At 32.6% G+C, this 15,366-nt stretch overlaps 2 protein-coding genes across 7 annotated transcripts in view; one reads left to right on the top strand and one right to left on the bottom strand.

Moving 5' to 3' along the window:
- LOC145248060 (zinc finger CCCH domain-containing protein 15-like) overlaps positions 1 to 2,981 on the top strand; it is a 41,117-nt gene extending 38,136 nt beyond the window's left edge. Inside the window, exon 12 of the mRNA XM_080109821.1 lies at positions 1,041 to 2,981. Within this exon, the coding sequence (XP_079965947.1) occupies positions 1,041 to 1,177 (137 nt within the window). The 3' untranslated portion in view covers positions 1,178 to 2,981. The remainder of the gene's footprint in view (positions 1 to 1,040) is intronic.
- Positions 2,982 to 10,733: 7,752 nt separating this feature from the next.
- LOC145248058 (uncharacterized) overlaps positions 10,734 to 15,366 on the bottom strand; it is a 494,466-nt gene continuing 489,833 nt past the window's right edge. For all 6 annotated transcript variants that reach the window (XM_080109820.1, XM_080109815.1, XM_080109819.1 and 3 more), the window contains 2 exons: positions 13,375 to 13,563; positions 10,734 to 10,902 (listed from right to left, as the gene is read on the bottom strand). In XM_080109820.1, the coding sequence (XP_079965946.1) occupies positions 13,411 to 13,563 (153 nt within the window). In that variant the 3' untranslated portion in view covers positions 10,734 to 10,902; positions 13,375 to 13,410. The remainder of the gene's footprint in view (positions 10,903 to 13,374; positions 13,564 to 15,366) is intronic.

Below are 15,366 nucleotides of genomic sequence, written 5' to 3'. Positions count from 1 at the left end.
GAAGCTCAAGAAAAAACGCATGAGGTGTGTGATAAGGATAGATTTAAGAGCAATGAAGATGTCAGAGATGGGTTAGTTTAGAAGTTAATTTCTAAAAGTTGCTAAACATGTCATCATGGAAAACTGATGTTAAACCGAAGATTATTTTGGCAATGATCATTTTTAACGTTTAAGCGATTGTACCTGAAGATATTAGAACAAAATGACTGCAATCTTGTTTAAAAATAAAAAATGGTAACACTGTAAGGAAAACTGAAATAAGTGGCTGACTCTTTTGTTAGAAACAATGCTAATACTTCAGTCAGCTGCTACTTTGTATAATGTCGCTTAGCAAACAGATTAATGATGCACTTAACATTATAAACAAATTACGCATCCATATTTAACTAGAGAATTTACTTACGTGAAACCAAAAATAACTCCCTTCTCTCTGCAAATTTAGTTTCTCAACTTATCTGCAATTTTTATAATTGACTTACATTTACAATGCTAATACTTCAGCCTACTGCTACTGTTGCTTGAAGGTATTTATCTCCACCTCACTGTAGTGAAAATATGTCACAACAGTCGGAAAATAGTATTGAAAAGTCAGCATCTCAGAACTCTGGCCTACAAAAAAATGCCTAGCCACCCCATTGGCATTCTCCAGTAAGGTCGTCTCAGGCAATTAGCAATAAACTAACTCCTTAAAGAGAGATCGCAAAGTCTGGGAGGGTGGATCTTCTAGAATTGCACAAGACCAGCAATAATATACTGCACAAAATCATTTCAGAAATGGCATAGACTCTCTTGGTTTTGGGATGGCCTGTGTCAATGAGATTGCTTGAATATGTACCGAGTAACGTTCCGTCGAGTTACATGTAAAGAAGCACATATTTCAAGATGTTGAAATGGACACCAAATATTTATGATATTAGAGATTAAGTTTGCCCAAAAACCATTGTAGAGTGTTTTAACTTCTAACCCAAATCCATTGGAACTGTTAAAAGTTCTAAAATCTTGTGTTGATTTTTTTATTTATTTTTTTATTTTTTTTTCAGAGGAAACTAAACTCTCAGAGGCTGCTGCGCTCCCGAATGGAACTGCGACTGACATTCAAATTGATGAAGATCTATTTGGAGGTGAAGACCTTGACCAGTTGGAGGACGATTTAGAGACATTAGAAATGGAAGATTAACTCTCCGCACCCCTCTCCACTTCCAGAACCCCCCCTCCTTTCCTTCATTTATTGAACGGATTGGAGAATTTGCTTTAGATATGGAAGACTGACCATTTCCCTAGATTTTAACCTTCTGCTTATGTCCTCTATCCCCTTGTCCTCTACAGACTCACCACCTTGAAGAAAAAAAAAAAAAAAAAAAAAAACACACACACACACACACACTTTTCATACTGGCATATTATTTTGGAAAACTAAAACTGAGAAACCTCCGCTGCAATACTTTCTTAGAAAAATCCTGGATTTCTTTTTGCTATTCCAGAAATAAATTTTCAAAAGAAAAAAATTTTTTTTTCTTTGAATAAATGAGAAAAAAATAAAGATAAACTCAGTTTATGTGCTAATTGCAAATTGACACCACCCCCTCTATAGTATTCCTGTAAACAGGAATTAAATCTTAAATCGGGAAACGAAAATGACTGACCATTTCCATGTCATGTGCGCCTCTCTTTGTAGAATTTTTTTGTTTTTTTTACTGTTGATTGTGTTGTTCTATGATACAACACCAAATGGCCAAACACATACACATGCATACCTAAAAATACATATATGTATATATACATGTGAATAAAAATGAAAGACAGTATGTTAAAATAGAGATAAAAGGAAAAACTTTTACAGGCAATACATTTTGTTCTTTTTAGAATTTCATCTAAAAAGTGTCAATTTTGTCACTTTTTTTTATAAATCTAGAATGTGTTGACAGTAAAAAAAATATTTTTAGCACACACACATATATATATATACATATATATATATATATATATATATATATATATATATATATATATTTGTTAATACTTTATTTGGACTACTATTCTCATCTGGGTTATGTGATGATATTTTTAATAATTTCATCTTTATTATTGAAAGATTTTCTCAGAAATGAGTGAAGATATTTTATTCACTAGATAGAAAAATATTTCCACTTGTTTCTAAGGAAGTTTTTAATTATAAAGATGAAATATTAAAAATCTCACCATACAATTTGATATATCCGGGTTTTTTTCCATTTATCTCTGCATACATAAACACATTTTGATGTATAACCACCCAAGTCTTTAATCATTGAAATTTCCCATTGATCCTCTGGCAGTGTAATTTTTAATGTTTTTTTTTTTTAACAGATGTCGCATATCTCGTAAACATGGTAAATAAATATATTTTTTTTTAAAATGGATCTGTTAATTACACAATGTCTATTTTCAATGAATTTCATGCAAAATAAAATTCCATCTAAATAGATTGAAATATTTTTGGATAATTGTCCAATAATTTTGATAGTGCTCAATATACATTCGAGCTTTATAATGAGATTTACAAAATGTGTTAAATGCCTATGCAGATGCAATCATATTTCATGCAAATATTAATGCTATCAGCACTAGGTACGTTCACTATAATTACAAAGAAAAATGGCCGAGACAGTAGAATAATTTTTTTTTCTAGTTTTTCTTTTATAATAAACAATGTTATTCGTTTTTTCCAGTTCTTAGATTTTCTTTGGAAAGTCGATTGCGTTCACCCCCCCCCCCCCTAAAAATGTGCATCCATTTTTTGAGAAACTCTTGGGATATGAGTAACAAAATCTTTTTAATAAATCTTTGGCCTGCTGCTCTTGTCCTCCTCTCACCTCCAATTTTTTTCAGTGAAACACTGATGTGGACTTTGAACTTTGCTGAAAAAAAAAAAAGAAAAGAAAACAAGAAAAAAAACCATCTACAGAATTGTGGTTACACTAAATTAAATTTTTTTTTTTTTTTCTTATCACACAATAAAATGGAAGTAAAAATAAAGTCTTTCTAAAGCAAAAAATGTTGCTTTTTCCTTTACTTGCATGCGTGTCTCACATTTTTTTTTCTTTCTTTTTTAAGTGATCTTTAAGAAATTGTCATCTGGGCTTCTCATTACACACCTCATCACATATCCACTCATAACATTTTTGCTTTTTTATTATACTTGTCGTCACGACGAGCGGTTCTACGCATACGCCAGATGATGCCATGACCTGATTTAATTTAAATAGTTGAAAAACTGAACAAGTTTCATGTACGTCGCGTTAGGTCAGTTGATTAGCGCGTTGGTTCATTATCTAAACATTTTGGGTTCGAATCGTGGTGTGAGATGTCTTTTTTTTTTTTTTTTTTTTATAAATTTAAATATTGAACCAGTGTTATTTAAGCCATTTTTCACGTAACGTTTGTTTTTCAGGGTTTTTTTTTACTTTGCTTATCCATCCCCGACTACACACCCAAAAACACCCGGGTACCCACCAATTTTTTAAATTTTAATATCGAAACAGGCTTATTTAAGCCATTTTTCACGTGTTCGTTTTTCTGTTTTCATCATTCGTTTGCCATATTATAAAGTTGCAATTTCAAAAATAAAAAAAATATATCCATATGAGTTGGGGGCATTAGCTTGAATCAAAAGCGAAATAAAAACTTATGAAAAAAATATATGTATATATATATATATATATATATATATATATATATATATATATATATAACTTGAGTTCCTTCAGCCATAATCGAAACCAAAACTTATGAAGAATTTTTGGTAAAATTATTTATGACAAGAAATGGAAGTACATAACAATTAAACGACCTGGATGTAAGCGTGACACAGAAAATAACACACATCGTATTAATATAGATATTTAACTCACATTTTTTGTAAGTTTTATTGCAATTAATTTTGCTTTTTTTTTTTTTTTTTGTTACAATAAAATTTACTTGTGATAACAGTAAGAAATCAATTGTTTTGATAAAAGTAAATTACTATTCCTTTATACACCTGTGACGATATCGGTTAGTTTTGTTTAAACTAAATTTTTTATTGATGCCGTAAACATAAAACCTTAACTTTTAATAATTTGAAAATAGATTTTGCTATATTTTAAAGGAAATAAAGCAAAAAAACAATTTGGTTTTTCACCTGCAATTTAGTAAAATCTAAAGAAAGGAATATTTGAATATAAATGTTAAATATTTGTCCAGAAAATAAAACAAAACAATGATTTGTTGAATTAAAATTTAATTTTTATTCCCTTTATATAAAAAAAAAAATGTATGATAGCATACGCATGACAAAACAAAAATATTTTCCAAATATTAAATAAATTGATCAAGTAGTTTTATCTTTATAAAAAAATCTTTGAAGCGATAACTCCATTCAAATTTGCAAGATTTATCTTCCTTTGCTTTTTGTATTGCTCTTCTCAAAATGATTTTTTTTTTTTTATATATATATATATATACTAAAAGATTTGGAATGATTTTGTTTCATCATGGGTACGTATTACCATACAGATTTTTCTTTATTTTTTTGTTTTTAATATAGGAGAGAATTTTGGACAAGAACTTAAAATTTAAAAAAACAATAATCTATATATCTATAAAAGTGAACCTGTCTGTCTGTGTACATTTCCTTACGCAATAACTCTATCAATTTTTAGACTACAGACTCGAAATTTGATATACAGGGTATTGAGATTTGGGGAAAATCTATGTAATCGGTTTTCGGCCAGAAATTTGGCTGTTAAGGGGTCAAAGTTCAACAATTTGACCTTTGAGAACTCTACCAAACTCCTCCGACAATTTTGGGTCTAAACACTTAAAATTTTAGATATAGGTTTCTTGGACATGGATCTAACTTAATAACTTGATTTGAGCCCAAAACAATAAATTTTAAGGGGTCAAAGTTTAAAAAAATTGGCCGCTTTTTTCTTTTTTTTTTTTTTTTTTTTTTTTTTTTTGTTCAGCATACACCTCCAAACACCCGGGCAATGCCGGGCACCCATGCTAGTAGTTAATAAAAATTAACTTTAAAAATGATAGAAGAATTAAGTTTTTCATAACCAATATGCAAATTAGTTAATCTTGCAACTAATTAAAAAAGACGATGTGTATATTGAATTAACTTAAAATTAGGTGTTTTGATTTTATCCAACTTTTGCACTCATTTAGATATGTTTTCTTAATTATTATAATAGAAAAATTGCAATAAACTATAATTATGATCATCTTCCACAGACCAAGATATATAAGAATACCCGTCCCAAGACAGATAAAATGAATTCCCACAATCAGAACAGTTTTGCACCAATTTTATGTTTCCGTACGATGATTAAAATCAAGATATAATGTTATTAAACTGTATGTCTAGAATCCTTATTCTAATTTCTATTGAAATCTTATGATTTTTGGTTTGGGAAAGCGTCTAAAATTTAAGCCTTATGTGCTTTAAAAAAGAATTTGAAATTGAGGGAATCTTGCTTAATCATATAGTTTAATGATTCTGGATCAAATTTAATGTGAAGTATTTGCATTTTGAAAAGGAAGGTTTTGAAAGAAGCAAAACGTTCGAGGGGTATTTGTTAATTGTCTAATACATCTAATTTGTAAAATTTTAATAAGTATCTGAATTTTCATGAAGAGATAAAACCCATTTTGTATGAACTAAAAACAATGTTTTTTTTGGTTTTTTTTTGTTTTGTTTTTTTAATGAAAATCACTGGGATGAAGCCACTTAATATAAGGAGCTAAACAATAGCACTTTAAAATCAAAATCTAAACGATTAGTATTGGCTGAATAAATTCAGACCCAGAAAACAGCAATTCTTCCTTTGTCAGAGACGTTATTTATGAAATGTAAGGATAAATTGAAGGAAGCAAGAGTTACGAGGTTTATATATATATATATATATATATTATTCCTTAATTGGAATTTATTTTTGAGATGAGCATTATATATTAATTTATTTTTATTTCGGACTATTAGTCTCATCTTTATTAGTTGTTGTTTTTTATCTTTTTATTGTTTTTTTTTTGTTTTTTTTTATTCACAACGTTTCGGCCAACTATTCCTCTGGCCTTCGTCAGGTGGTAACTGCGACGTATAGGAACTTCGAATCTCCTAACTTCATTCTCAATAATAAATAAATTAATATATAATGCTCATCTCAAAAATGAATTCCAATTAAGGAATAATATATATATATATATATATACCAATCGGTACGGACCCGACTATGGAAGATCAGATAATAAATAAACGTGGATTTATAAGATCAAAGAATCCAACCTTGATCGCCCTTCGGAGCCCATGGCGCAGTTGATAGAGACGTTGACTCTCTACGGTTCCAGATGAGCATTGTCTGAAGATAGCGGTTTCAATCCCACCTAAAGCGTGCCAGAGGTTAATCGGTCAAAATGTGGTGAGACGACAACTACGGATGGCAGTGATGGCTGAGAATGCAGTTAGGAGATTCGAAGTTCCTATACGTCGTGGTTACCACCTGACGAAGGCCAGAGGAATAGTTGCCCGAAACGTTGTGAATAAACAAAAAAAAAAAAACAATAAAAAGATCAAAAAGCAACAACTACTAAAGATGAGACTAATAGTCCGAAATAAAAATAAATTCAGTTACGAGGTTGCCAAAAGTAAACCCAAGATCTCTTAAAACTAAGTATAGCTCACATTATGTTTAGCAGCCATGTTCAAAAATTTGTAATGAATTCTGTACATAGAAATGTATAAACCTACACATACCTGACTTTATATAGATATCAATGGTGTAATTAATGTTTGTCAGGCCTCTCACAATTATTTTGTTTCTAATTGGAATGGAAATATCACAGTGCGCTTAGTAGTATGTATATCTGTCTGAATCTTTTATTTTAGATTGTTGTTGGTGATCAATATCACATTTTGATTAAGTCTTTTCATTCCAATGATAGGCACCAAATCCTTGTTTGACACTGATTTTGCTGATGTCCGTCTAGATCATTTGTAAGAACAGACAGAATGGGAGATTTCTTTCCAAATTCATTTTAGATAAGTCTTAGGTATTTGTATGACTTGCCTTCTCAGTTCACTTCAGCACTTGAAATAATTTTATCTGGAGAAAACTAGAAAAAGGCACATGTTTTACTCGCTAACTTTGGCATTATGGGATGGAAGTACATGGACACACATTGGTTGTTATTATAAAGTGGAGGATTCAGGAGATAATCTAATTGTGCAGTAGATTAAATTCTTGAAATCTATATCATTAAACTTGCAGTTTGAGGAAAGATTATTGGAGTTTTTTCTTCAAAGGTTAGATTTATTTGTCCTCCATTATTACTGAATAATCTTTGAAAAGGAACAAAATAATGAAAAATAAAAACTAAAAGTAACATCTATTTTCTTCTTTCTTAACAAAACATTTTGACAATTATTATTTTTTTTTTAAATGAAAAAATGATCAACTTAGTTTTTTGGGTTTTTTTAATATTAATCACAACAAAATGGTTTTAAAATAGAAATTAAATACTTTGATTCCTTTTATATAAAGTTTTATATACAAAAAAATTACATTTAAGAAAATGGGGTTGATATTTTCATTATTACTGTGAGTGTTTCTTATCCCCCCCAATTGGTCCATTTTGCTCAAAGATAAAACTTGTACAGAATCAATTATTTTAAACATACATTTAAAAACAATGCAATAAAAAAAAAAAACGTTCTTAGCAAAACGACAAATAAGTCATTAGACAGAGCAAAAATTTAGCCTGACGAAGCACATTGTTGGAGTAAGTTCAGAAAATTTCTGCCATTACTAACTAGCAGAGTGCCACCAATGTCAACTAGTTTATAGGGCATGTGGATGCAATATGATGATCTGCAGAGGTGAAATTTGATCACTGATGCTTGAGGATATGTATTCTCTGGAGAGAAATGATATGATGGATGTGTACCCCTGTGGATTAAATAAATGGTTACAGTCAAAATTCCGTGCAGATTCCCGAGTTTTACAAGACACCCCTGAAGAAGGTCAGAAGTTATATCAACCTAAACATTATGCAAATACGCTAAAGATTAGAACAGTAGTCTGAAGAATCCAAATAATACAAATACTTTTAGTTTGTTAATTAAGTTGTTTCCTTTTCCTAAACTTTTTTTGGCACTAGCTTCATTTGGATCGTTGTTCAGGTATAGTATTTGCGTATTCATTTTCTTTTTATATTATTCAAATTCCTAATAGTTATGATCATTAATTTTCAGTTTACTCTTTAGTGTACTTTTAAATTTGTAAAACTGCCTCAGCAATTTCCATGACTAATTTCATTCGACTCTTGTTGGAACAAATTATTTTTTTATCAAAATTGTTTCATTAGTCGCTGAATTATTTTAGCGTCACAAATTTTGCAAAATATGCAGTTTTGCTTAGTCAATGCTACAAGATGACCCACTTAAAAGTAGCCCATAAAATGTAGTAGAGAGGAGGAACATTCTTTTATTATTTAAATCACATGTAGCATTGCTTAAATTATATGTACTATTATAAAAGATGCTACAAGTGCTCCCCGTTGACATCTGTGCATTTCTGGGCACGTTTAACAACATTTGCGGATACTGCTAGTAGATTTTCTCTTTAGTTGGTCTAGATTGTGAGGATTATTTACATAAACTTTTTTGTTTTAAAGTTCCACAAAGATAAAAATCACATGATGACAAGTCCAGGGAACGTGGTGGCCATAACCCTTTGCTTATTGTTCTTTCTTCTGTAAACATGTCATGAACTCGTGTCAGTGATTTGTGAAACGTGTGGCATGTAGCGCCATCTTTTTGGAAAAAAATTGCATTTTGTCTTGTGATGTCAGTTGGTCATTATGAGAAAGATTAAAGAAGTTGGACTCTTTTAAAGTGAGTCGCTTAATCTGAAAAAAAAAATTGATTAGAGAAAGATTATAGATTGGGCTACTTTTAAGTGGGCCATCTTATAGTTATTCCCTCTCCCCCAGATCTACGTCTCCATAAGCGGTTTATTGCCAAGCAGTCATTCTCTCTGTTGGAAATGTTTCCTGTTTTCAACATAACTGTGCAACCACGTGCTCCTCTTCAACAACAATCGTCAACCCCGACAATGTGTGCTGCAGTTTCTGTTCTGGCCATGTTGTTGTCTCTCACATTGGCAACTACCTAGGGGGGGTGAGTACAATAGCTCACAAGTATAAAAACAAGTAGTTTTTTGAGGCCTCTTTGTCGTTAGTTGCAGTTAGCTCATAACAGATCCATTTGAACAAATATATTTGATTGAATATTTATACTAGCAAAAGTACCCACCAATATTCAATATTAATCAACCCAGGATAGATTCAGTCCATTCTGCACTACATGATGATTTAAGATATATGTATTCATTTATTTTGTTTGGGATCGAATTCATTCTTAATGATTCCCATGACCTTCAAAATATTCTCCGGTCCCCTTACTTCATACCTTGAGCAGTCAACATGCCTGCCGTAAATAGTCTCTACTTCCGGTATACTCATTCAAGAGAAGTAATTCATCTGTCATCTGACATTAACATTCACAATCTCTAAGCAGTATTTCACTCCAGCATAACTTTTAACCAGCTCCTATATCTAGTGGATCATTTCATTTTTTTTTTTTTTTTCACCCCCAAACAAGACATATTGCCACTTGGAATATAAGGGGCTACGATTTAGGATCGTGTCTAACAGCAGACTGTGACGAGTTGACCTTGAGATGTCTGTTTACATTACATTTAAACTTTTGTATGTCAGTACAATCAGAGAAGCAAGAAACAGGGAGAGATTTCCAAAGTCTAGTAGTGTGAGGGAAGAAACTATTAGAATAGGTTATCTAGCACCTACTGATCTCAATAGAGGGGTGGGATTTTGCTGCTTATTAGGTTAGTCGGAAGTATATACGTTGAGGAGGCACAAGTTCTGCGAGTTCATCAAAACACATTCTATTAAAGTACTTGTAAAACAGTTACAGTGATGCAACATTGCGATGATAAAACAGATGTTGGAGCTTGGTCGATAGTGCAGAACATATTAGATTTGAAACTCTTTTTTGACCCTTGTCTAAAAGTGAGAGACTAATGGTAGATGTTGCAACAATACTCCATGCATGGGCGAATTGTGGCTTTGTAAAGATACAGGATACTCTCTGGTGTGAGTAATTTTCTAGCATAGTCCAGGGAGCCTACTTTGTTTGCAGCAGTCTTGGCAATGTTGTCAATGTATTTATTTCCATTCATTTTGCCGAATACACTCTCAGAAAGAGTGTTATTTGTCAAGACAATCAGTGTTTTTTTTACCTTGTTTTTGACTTCTCATGGGGGTATGAGACGAATGGATTCACCATCATTTGATTCTTGGTCGCCATCTTGGTTACTGATCTGAAATACACCACCATCTTTGTTCAACACAATGTCTCAAAACTTAACAGTCATATCAAATTTTGGTATAGAAATAAAAAGGACAAATATTCATTTTTTTTTTTTTCATCCATTTCATAAATACTTTATTCAAATGATTACACAAATTTTTTTTTTTTTTTTGTGGATCCAACATTTTGATTTTTTTTTCTTTTTTTTAAGAGGGGAAGGGAAAGGTTTGTATTGTCAGAGTGGCAGTAAAAAAGATCCACGCTGAACACGGATCGGTGGCTGTTGTCACACAAAAGCATTCCACCAGAGTACATCATCCACAAGAGATTCCAAGGATCCACGAACCAAGATCAGGATTTCCAAATAGGGCAGCAGCAGTAGATGCTTCCACAGATTTTTTGCTGCCGGTGATCGGTTTGGAAGTCATTACCGCAGTCAGTTGGAAGAGGGCAGCCATACCTGACCAGTCGTTTGCAAGTGGGAAAAATACCTGAACAAAAATAAAATAAAGAAATATACAAAATATTCTTTTACGCTTAGTTATTAGCACAGAACTAGTAAAAATGAAATAGTATACATACGGAGTTGAAGATAATGCAATCCCATATTTTTTTATCTAAAAAACGTGAATAATTTTTTTCATTAATTCAGACATGGCCACTTAATATAAGGAATTAAAAGAAAATACTACTTCACGGTGAGAAAATAGCTAACGATAAGTTTTGATGGATTCCAACCAAGAAAACAGCAATTCTTCTTCCTTTGTCAGAAGCCTCACTCATAAAATGTGAAAACTCAAGAACAAAATAAGAGAATTACAAAGTTATATCATTGCTCCTATAATGCAGTTTATATCCTAATTTCCAACCACTTCATTAGGGCCAGATGTTACATCTGGTCAAACTTTAATGAGTAGGAAACAATGCCCAATAACGTATAAAAACTTGTATGAATTGGACTCATTAGCATTCCCCAACAGAGGCATTTCTGATGATGGAGACAATGAGAGGGTGACCTCATCACCAGTCCCAATAAGTAAGTCATAATGTCTGGGAGGTTGACCTGAACGCCGAGAAAAACCAGCAAATCTAATGTAGTCTGAAGGCTAATGAAAAGGTGATTTATTCAGTCTGTCATATTAAACTTCAAGTTTTTTTGACCTTGTTAACTTTGCCTCACGCCTTTTTTCATACAATTTATTGCAATAATATCCTCAGCATTTCTTATATCAAAGAGAAGTTGTGCAAATTAATTTTTATAGTCGCATTATAGTATGGAAATAACTTTGTGACACAAGAGATGTGCCATGAGCACCACAAGAATGCCTAAGGACGGTTTGAACAACATAAAAAGTTGCCTGAATCAAATCCATTAGCATTCCTCAATAAAGATGTCTCTTTTAAGGATAGAGACAAGGGGTGGTAACTTTCTCACTGCTCCTACAAGGAAAAGGTAAAGCCTAGGATGACGACTTGAGAACACAGTGGAATTAACAAATTTAGCTTCTTTGAGACCCTCAACTTTATTCCACTATCTTGTGAATATCTTTCTTTTGTATAATTTATTGCTATGATCCCCCATTTTTCACATTTCTTCTTATTATTGTTATGATCCCCGATAATTTCACACTTCTTTTGTATAATTTATTGATATAATGCCCCACTTCTGTGCCATTCTACCTTTTTAAGGCTGTTAACTAAATTTTTTTATCACTAACCCATAGTTTGAGAGTCAAGATCATAAAACGACATGTAATTGCCTAAAAATATTACACTGCAGATCTGCTGTGTTTCTAAAACAAAAAATGCAGTGGATTAGCTCTTATAGCAAATAAAAAAAATTTTGGTTAACTGCCCTAAAAGGTTAGAATAGCCGGAAAATGGGGGAGGGGACATTTTACATTAAATTTATAGATCAAACTGATCTTATACTTTAAATTTTGAAGTAATTTTGTTTTGTTTTTTTTTTCTTCTTTCTGCAAAGTTTTTCAAACAAGTAATCGCCTAAAAATCTAAAACCCTTTTTTATTGTGTGTTAATGTACAATTATTTTAAAATAAGAATTTATTTATCTATTTTTTCGTAATTCGATCAAGTCAGTGCAAGGATACTACTAAGGGTGTTTGTAAACATTAAACAGTAAGTTAAACTTTACAAATAAGGCATTTTTTTTTCAACACTACTGTGTGACACCAGCATAGCCTTGAGACAACAACACACGGACAAGGACATTTTACTTATGTTGCGGGCCAGGATATAATAATCCCAACCCGCTACAAAAAGAAAATAATGAAATGAATGGAATGAAGGAAACAAAAACTCAATTGCTGAATAAAATAAACGTGTCATTTATTTTCTGTTGAAGAATGAATGTTTTAGGTGTAACACGTGTTCATGTCCACACGGGTGTCACCATCGTTTGTTGCAGGACTGGTGGTATAGAAAGAAAAGGAAATGCGTGTTCATTTCACGTTCGGGTCACCAACGTTTGTTCGCACGTGATAAGAAAAGGAAATGGAGTAGAGGAACGAGAAATGGCAGTCCGGCATGTAGAAAGGGAAAGAGAAAGAGGGTTGACATCAATTAAGCTGCACGCCATGTTAGCAGTCAGCTACGCGGAGTTGTTCTCAGGCACGAGTTGTAGACGCGAGTTGTCTGGTTGATGGACCAAAGCAAAAGGGGAAAAAAGAGTGAGAAAGTCAATCCAGTTCATGGAGAGAGAAAGCGTATAAAGTGTACGTACTGTCTGTTAGCTTTTGCCCCACATAGTAGCAGATGGCATAAGGCATATCTGATCTTTGGAATATGACATTTTTGTTCCGTGACGTACATCATAAAAAATTTTTTGTTTTTTTTTAAATTAGGTTAAATTCTGGATGTGCACCAAATTGAATTTCCTAAATAAATGTTTGGGATACATTTTTTTTTTTTTTGAGATAAATGTGATTCAGGAGAGCACTTACAAAATTGACTCCAAAATCAATACAGGAAAGATGAGGTCATAATGGTGACTCGGGGATAACACAGGAAGCAGCAAGGGGTCGGGCGACAGATGAAACAGAAACTGTTGAACGTTTGGAGCTAATAGACAGAGCTCGGCGCCGATGTGGCCGGTGGAATTCTCTTTCAATCTCTTCATCTTCTGGTTCCTCCTGTAAAAGAAACAATAAAAGAAAACCAACAAAACAAAAAGAAAAATAAATAAATGAAATAAAAATATTAGTTTTTATTTATTTTTTTATTCTTAGCACAAACGTGCAGTTGTTTACATTCTTCCCCAAAATGAGAAATGGAATCGCCTGTTTTTTTGTAAAAAAGAATGAGAACTGAGGAGATTTCATAGGCTCAAACCTAACGATTGCTGAAGTATTTTGTTCACCTTGTATCCTTTGTTTCATAATCCCTCTTTTTATTCTTAATACCTGTGTAAAATAATGCGCCTGTGAATGTTCGTTCCTCAGAACAACTAGGATCATTCTAGAGGAATGACAAATAACATGCGGATAACATAATTGTAAAGCAAGGATTGTGCAATCCCTAACCCTTTCTGAGTCGGCATTGTTTAATTCCAGTGACAAGGAGAAATCCAGGACAACTGGAAACAGTGTCAAGATAAGTAGAGAACATACAGCACCTGGTATTCTTAAATGCTTACAACCTATGGTTGTATGGCACAATCACGTTGGCACACTAGTTCTTGCCAGATCACCAAAGTTAAGCAATGATAAGCCTGGCAAATACCAGATTGGTGATCATTTGGGAAGGCTAAGCACTGTATGTACTATGTCGAATTGTAGAAATTCCAGGTTAGTATCTGGAGGTGAGTTTAATTCACTGAGCTAGATGCACCCCATAAACTTGCCTGACGGGTACTCCACAAAATGTTGCATCGGCAATCTGCTGCAAGATGCCTTTTTGAACCTGCATGTCAAACACATGTTTGCTGCAACGAATGGTGACATCTGAAGTGTGTGAGACACAAGGTTGTGCCTCATGGATCACCTAAAAGTCTCTTTGTAGCTGAGGTTGGTTCAATCCTAATGAATAAAATGTATACGCGTATCCAAGTTCTGCCAACGGTGTGTCAATGTGATTATACCACATATAAAATAATGTTTGTGCTTATGTGCATATTTTAGTGATGGGTTTGTTTGCAAGCATAAAAACTTCACCCTCCTCTCTGTTAGAACTTTTGAAGATCATCTGGATAACTTAGAAGAACGCTAATTAAACACAAAACTTAAAAGACAAAATTCTTTCTAAAAAGATTAACATTGATAGACGTCATCCTATGCTTAAATGTATTTTTCAGCCCAAAATATCAATCAATCATTAATTTTTATTAGCAAAAAAACAGTAAGGTACAGCAAAAAAAAACCAAAAAAAAAACAAGATATTGTATCTGCATACTGTCTGAATGTGGCATAAAGAGGTGGGTATAACAAGATAATGGTCTCACGCATCCAAATCAGGAAAGAGATGCACCCAGTCATATTCAAATAATATTCTCATAATATTTCTCAGTGCTCGGGCTTATACTTGAGCTTTTGGGACATACAATCAAGGAGTTGGCCTTGGACATCACCAGGGTAACACAGGACCTCTGCATGCCAGTGATAATGCTGCTTATTGATTAGCATTCATGTCTGCGTAGGTAATATCGTTATTAAATAAACAGATAACCTAAGGATATATGGTTATTAATGAAATCAAAACCAACAAATTCGACCTTCATTCAGCTGCAATTTCATTGATCGTGTTGCTCAAAGCGGATCCTTCTTTATAAATAGTTTTATATTAACAGTTTTTTATGCTTACAGACACTAGTGCTTCATGTTTATGCAATCAGCAGTGTAGGGAGTGATTTTATATATATATTATTCAACAAGGATTGCACAAAGAACATTTAGAAATTTCTTATTCCGCAGAATTTTAAAGAATGCCTTTTTCTTTTC

Source organism: Euprymna scolopes, chromosome 26, assembly GCF_053919585.1.
Source record: "Euprymna scolopes isolate OS-2025 chromosome 26, ASM5391958v1, whole genome shotgun sequence".
In the NCBI taxonomy this organism is placed as follows: domain Eukaryota; kingdom Metazoa; phylum Mollusca; class Cephalopoda; order Sepiida; family Sepiolidae; genus Euprymna; species Euprymna scolopes.
This window is presented reverse-complemented; position numbering and strand designations above follow the sequence as displayed.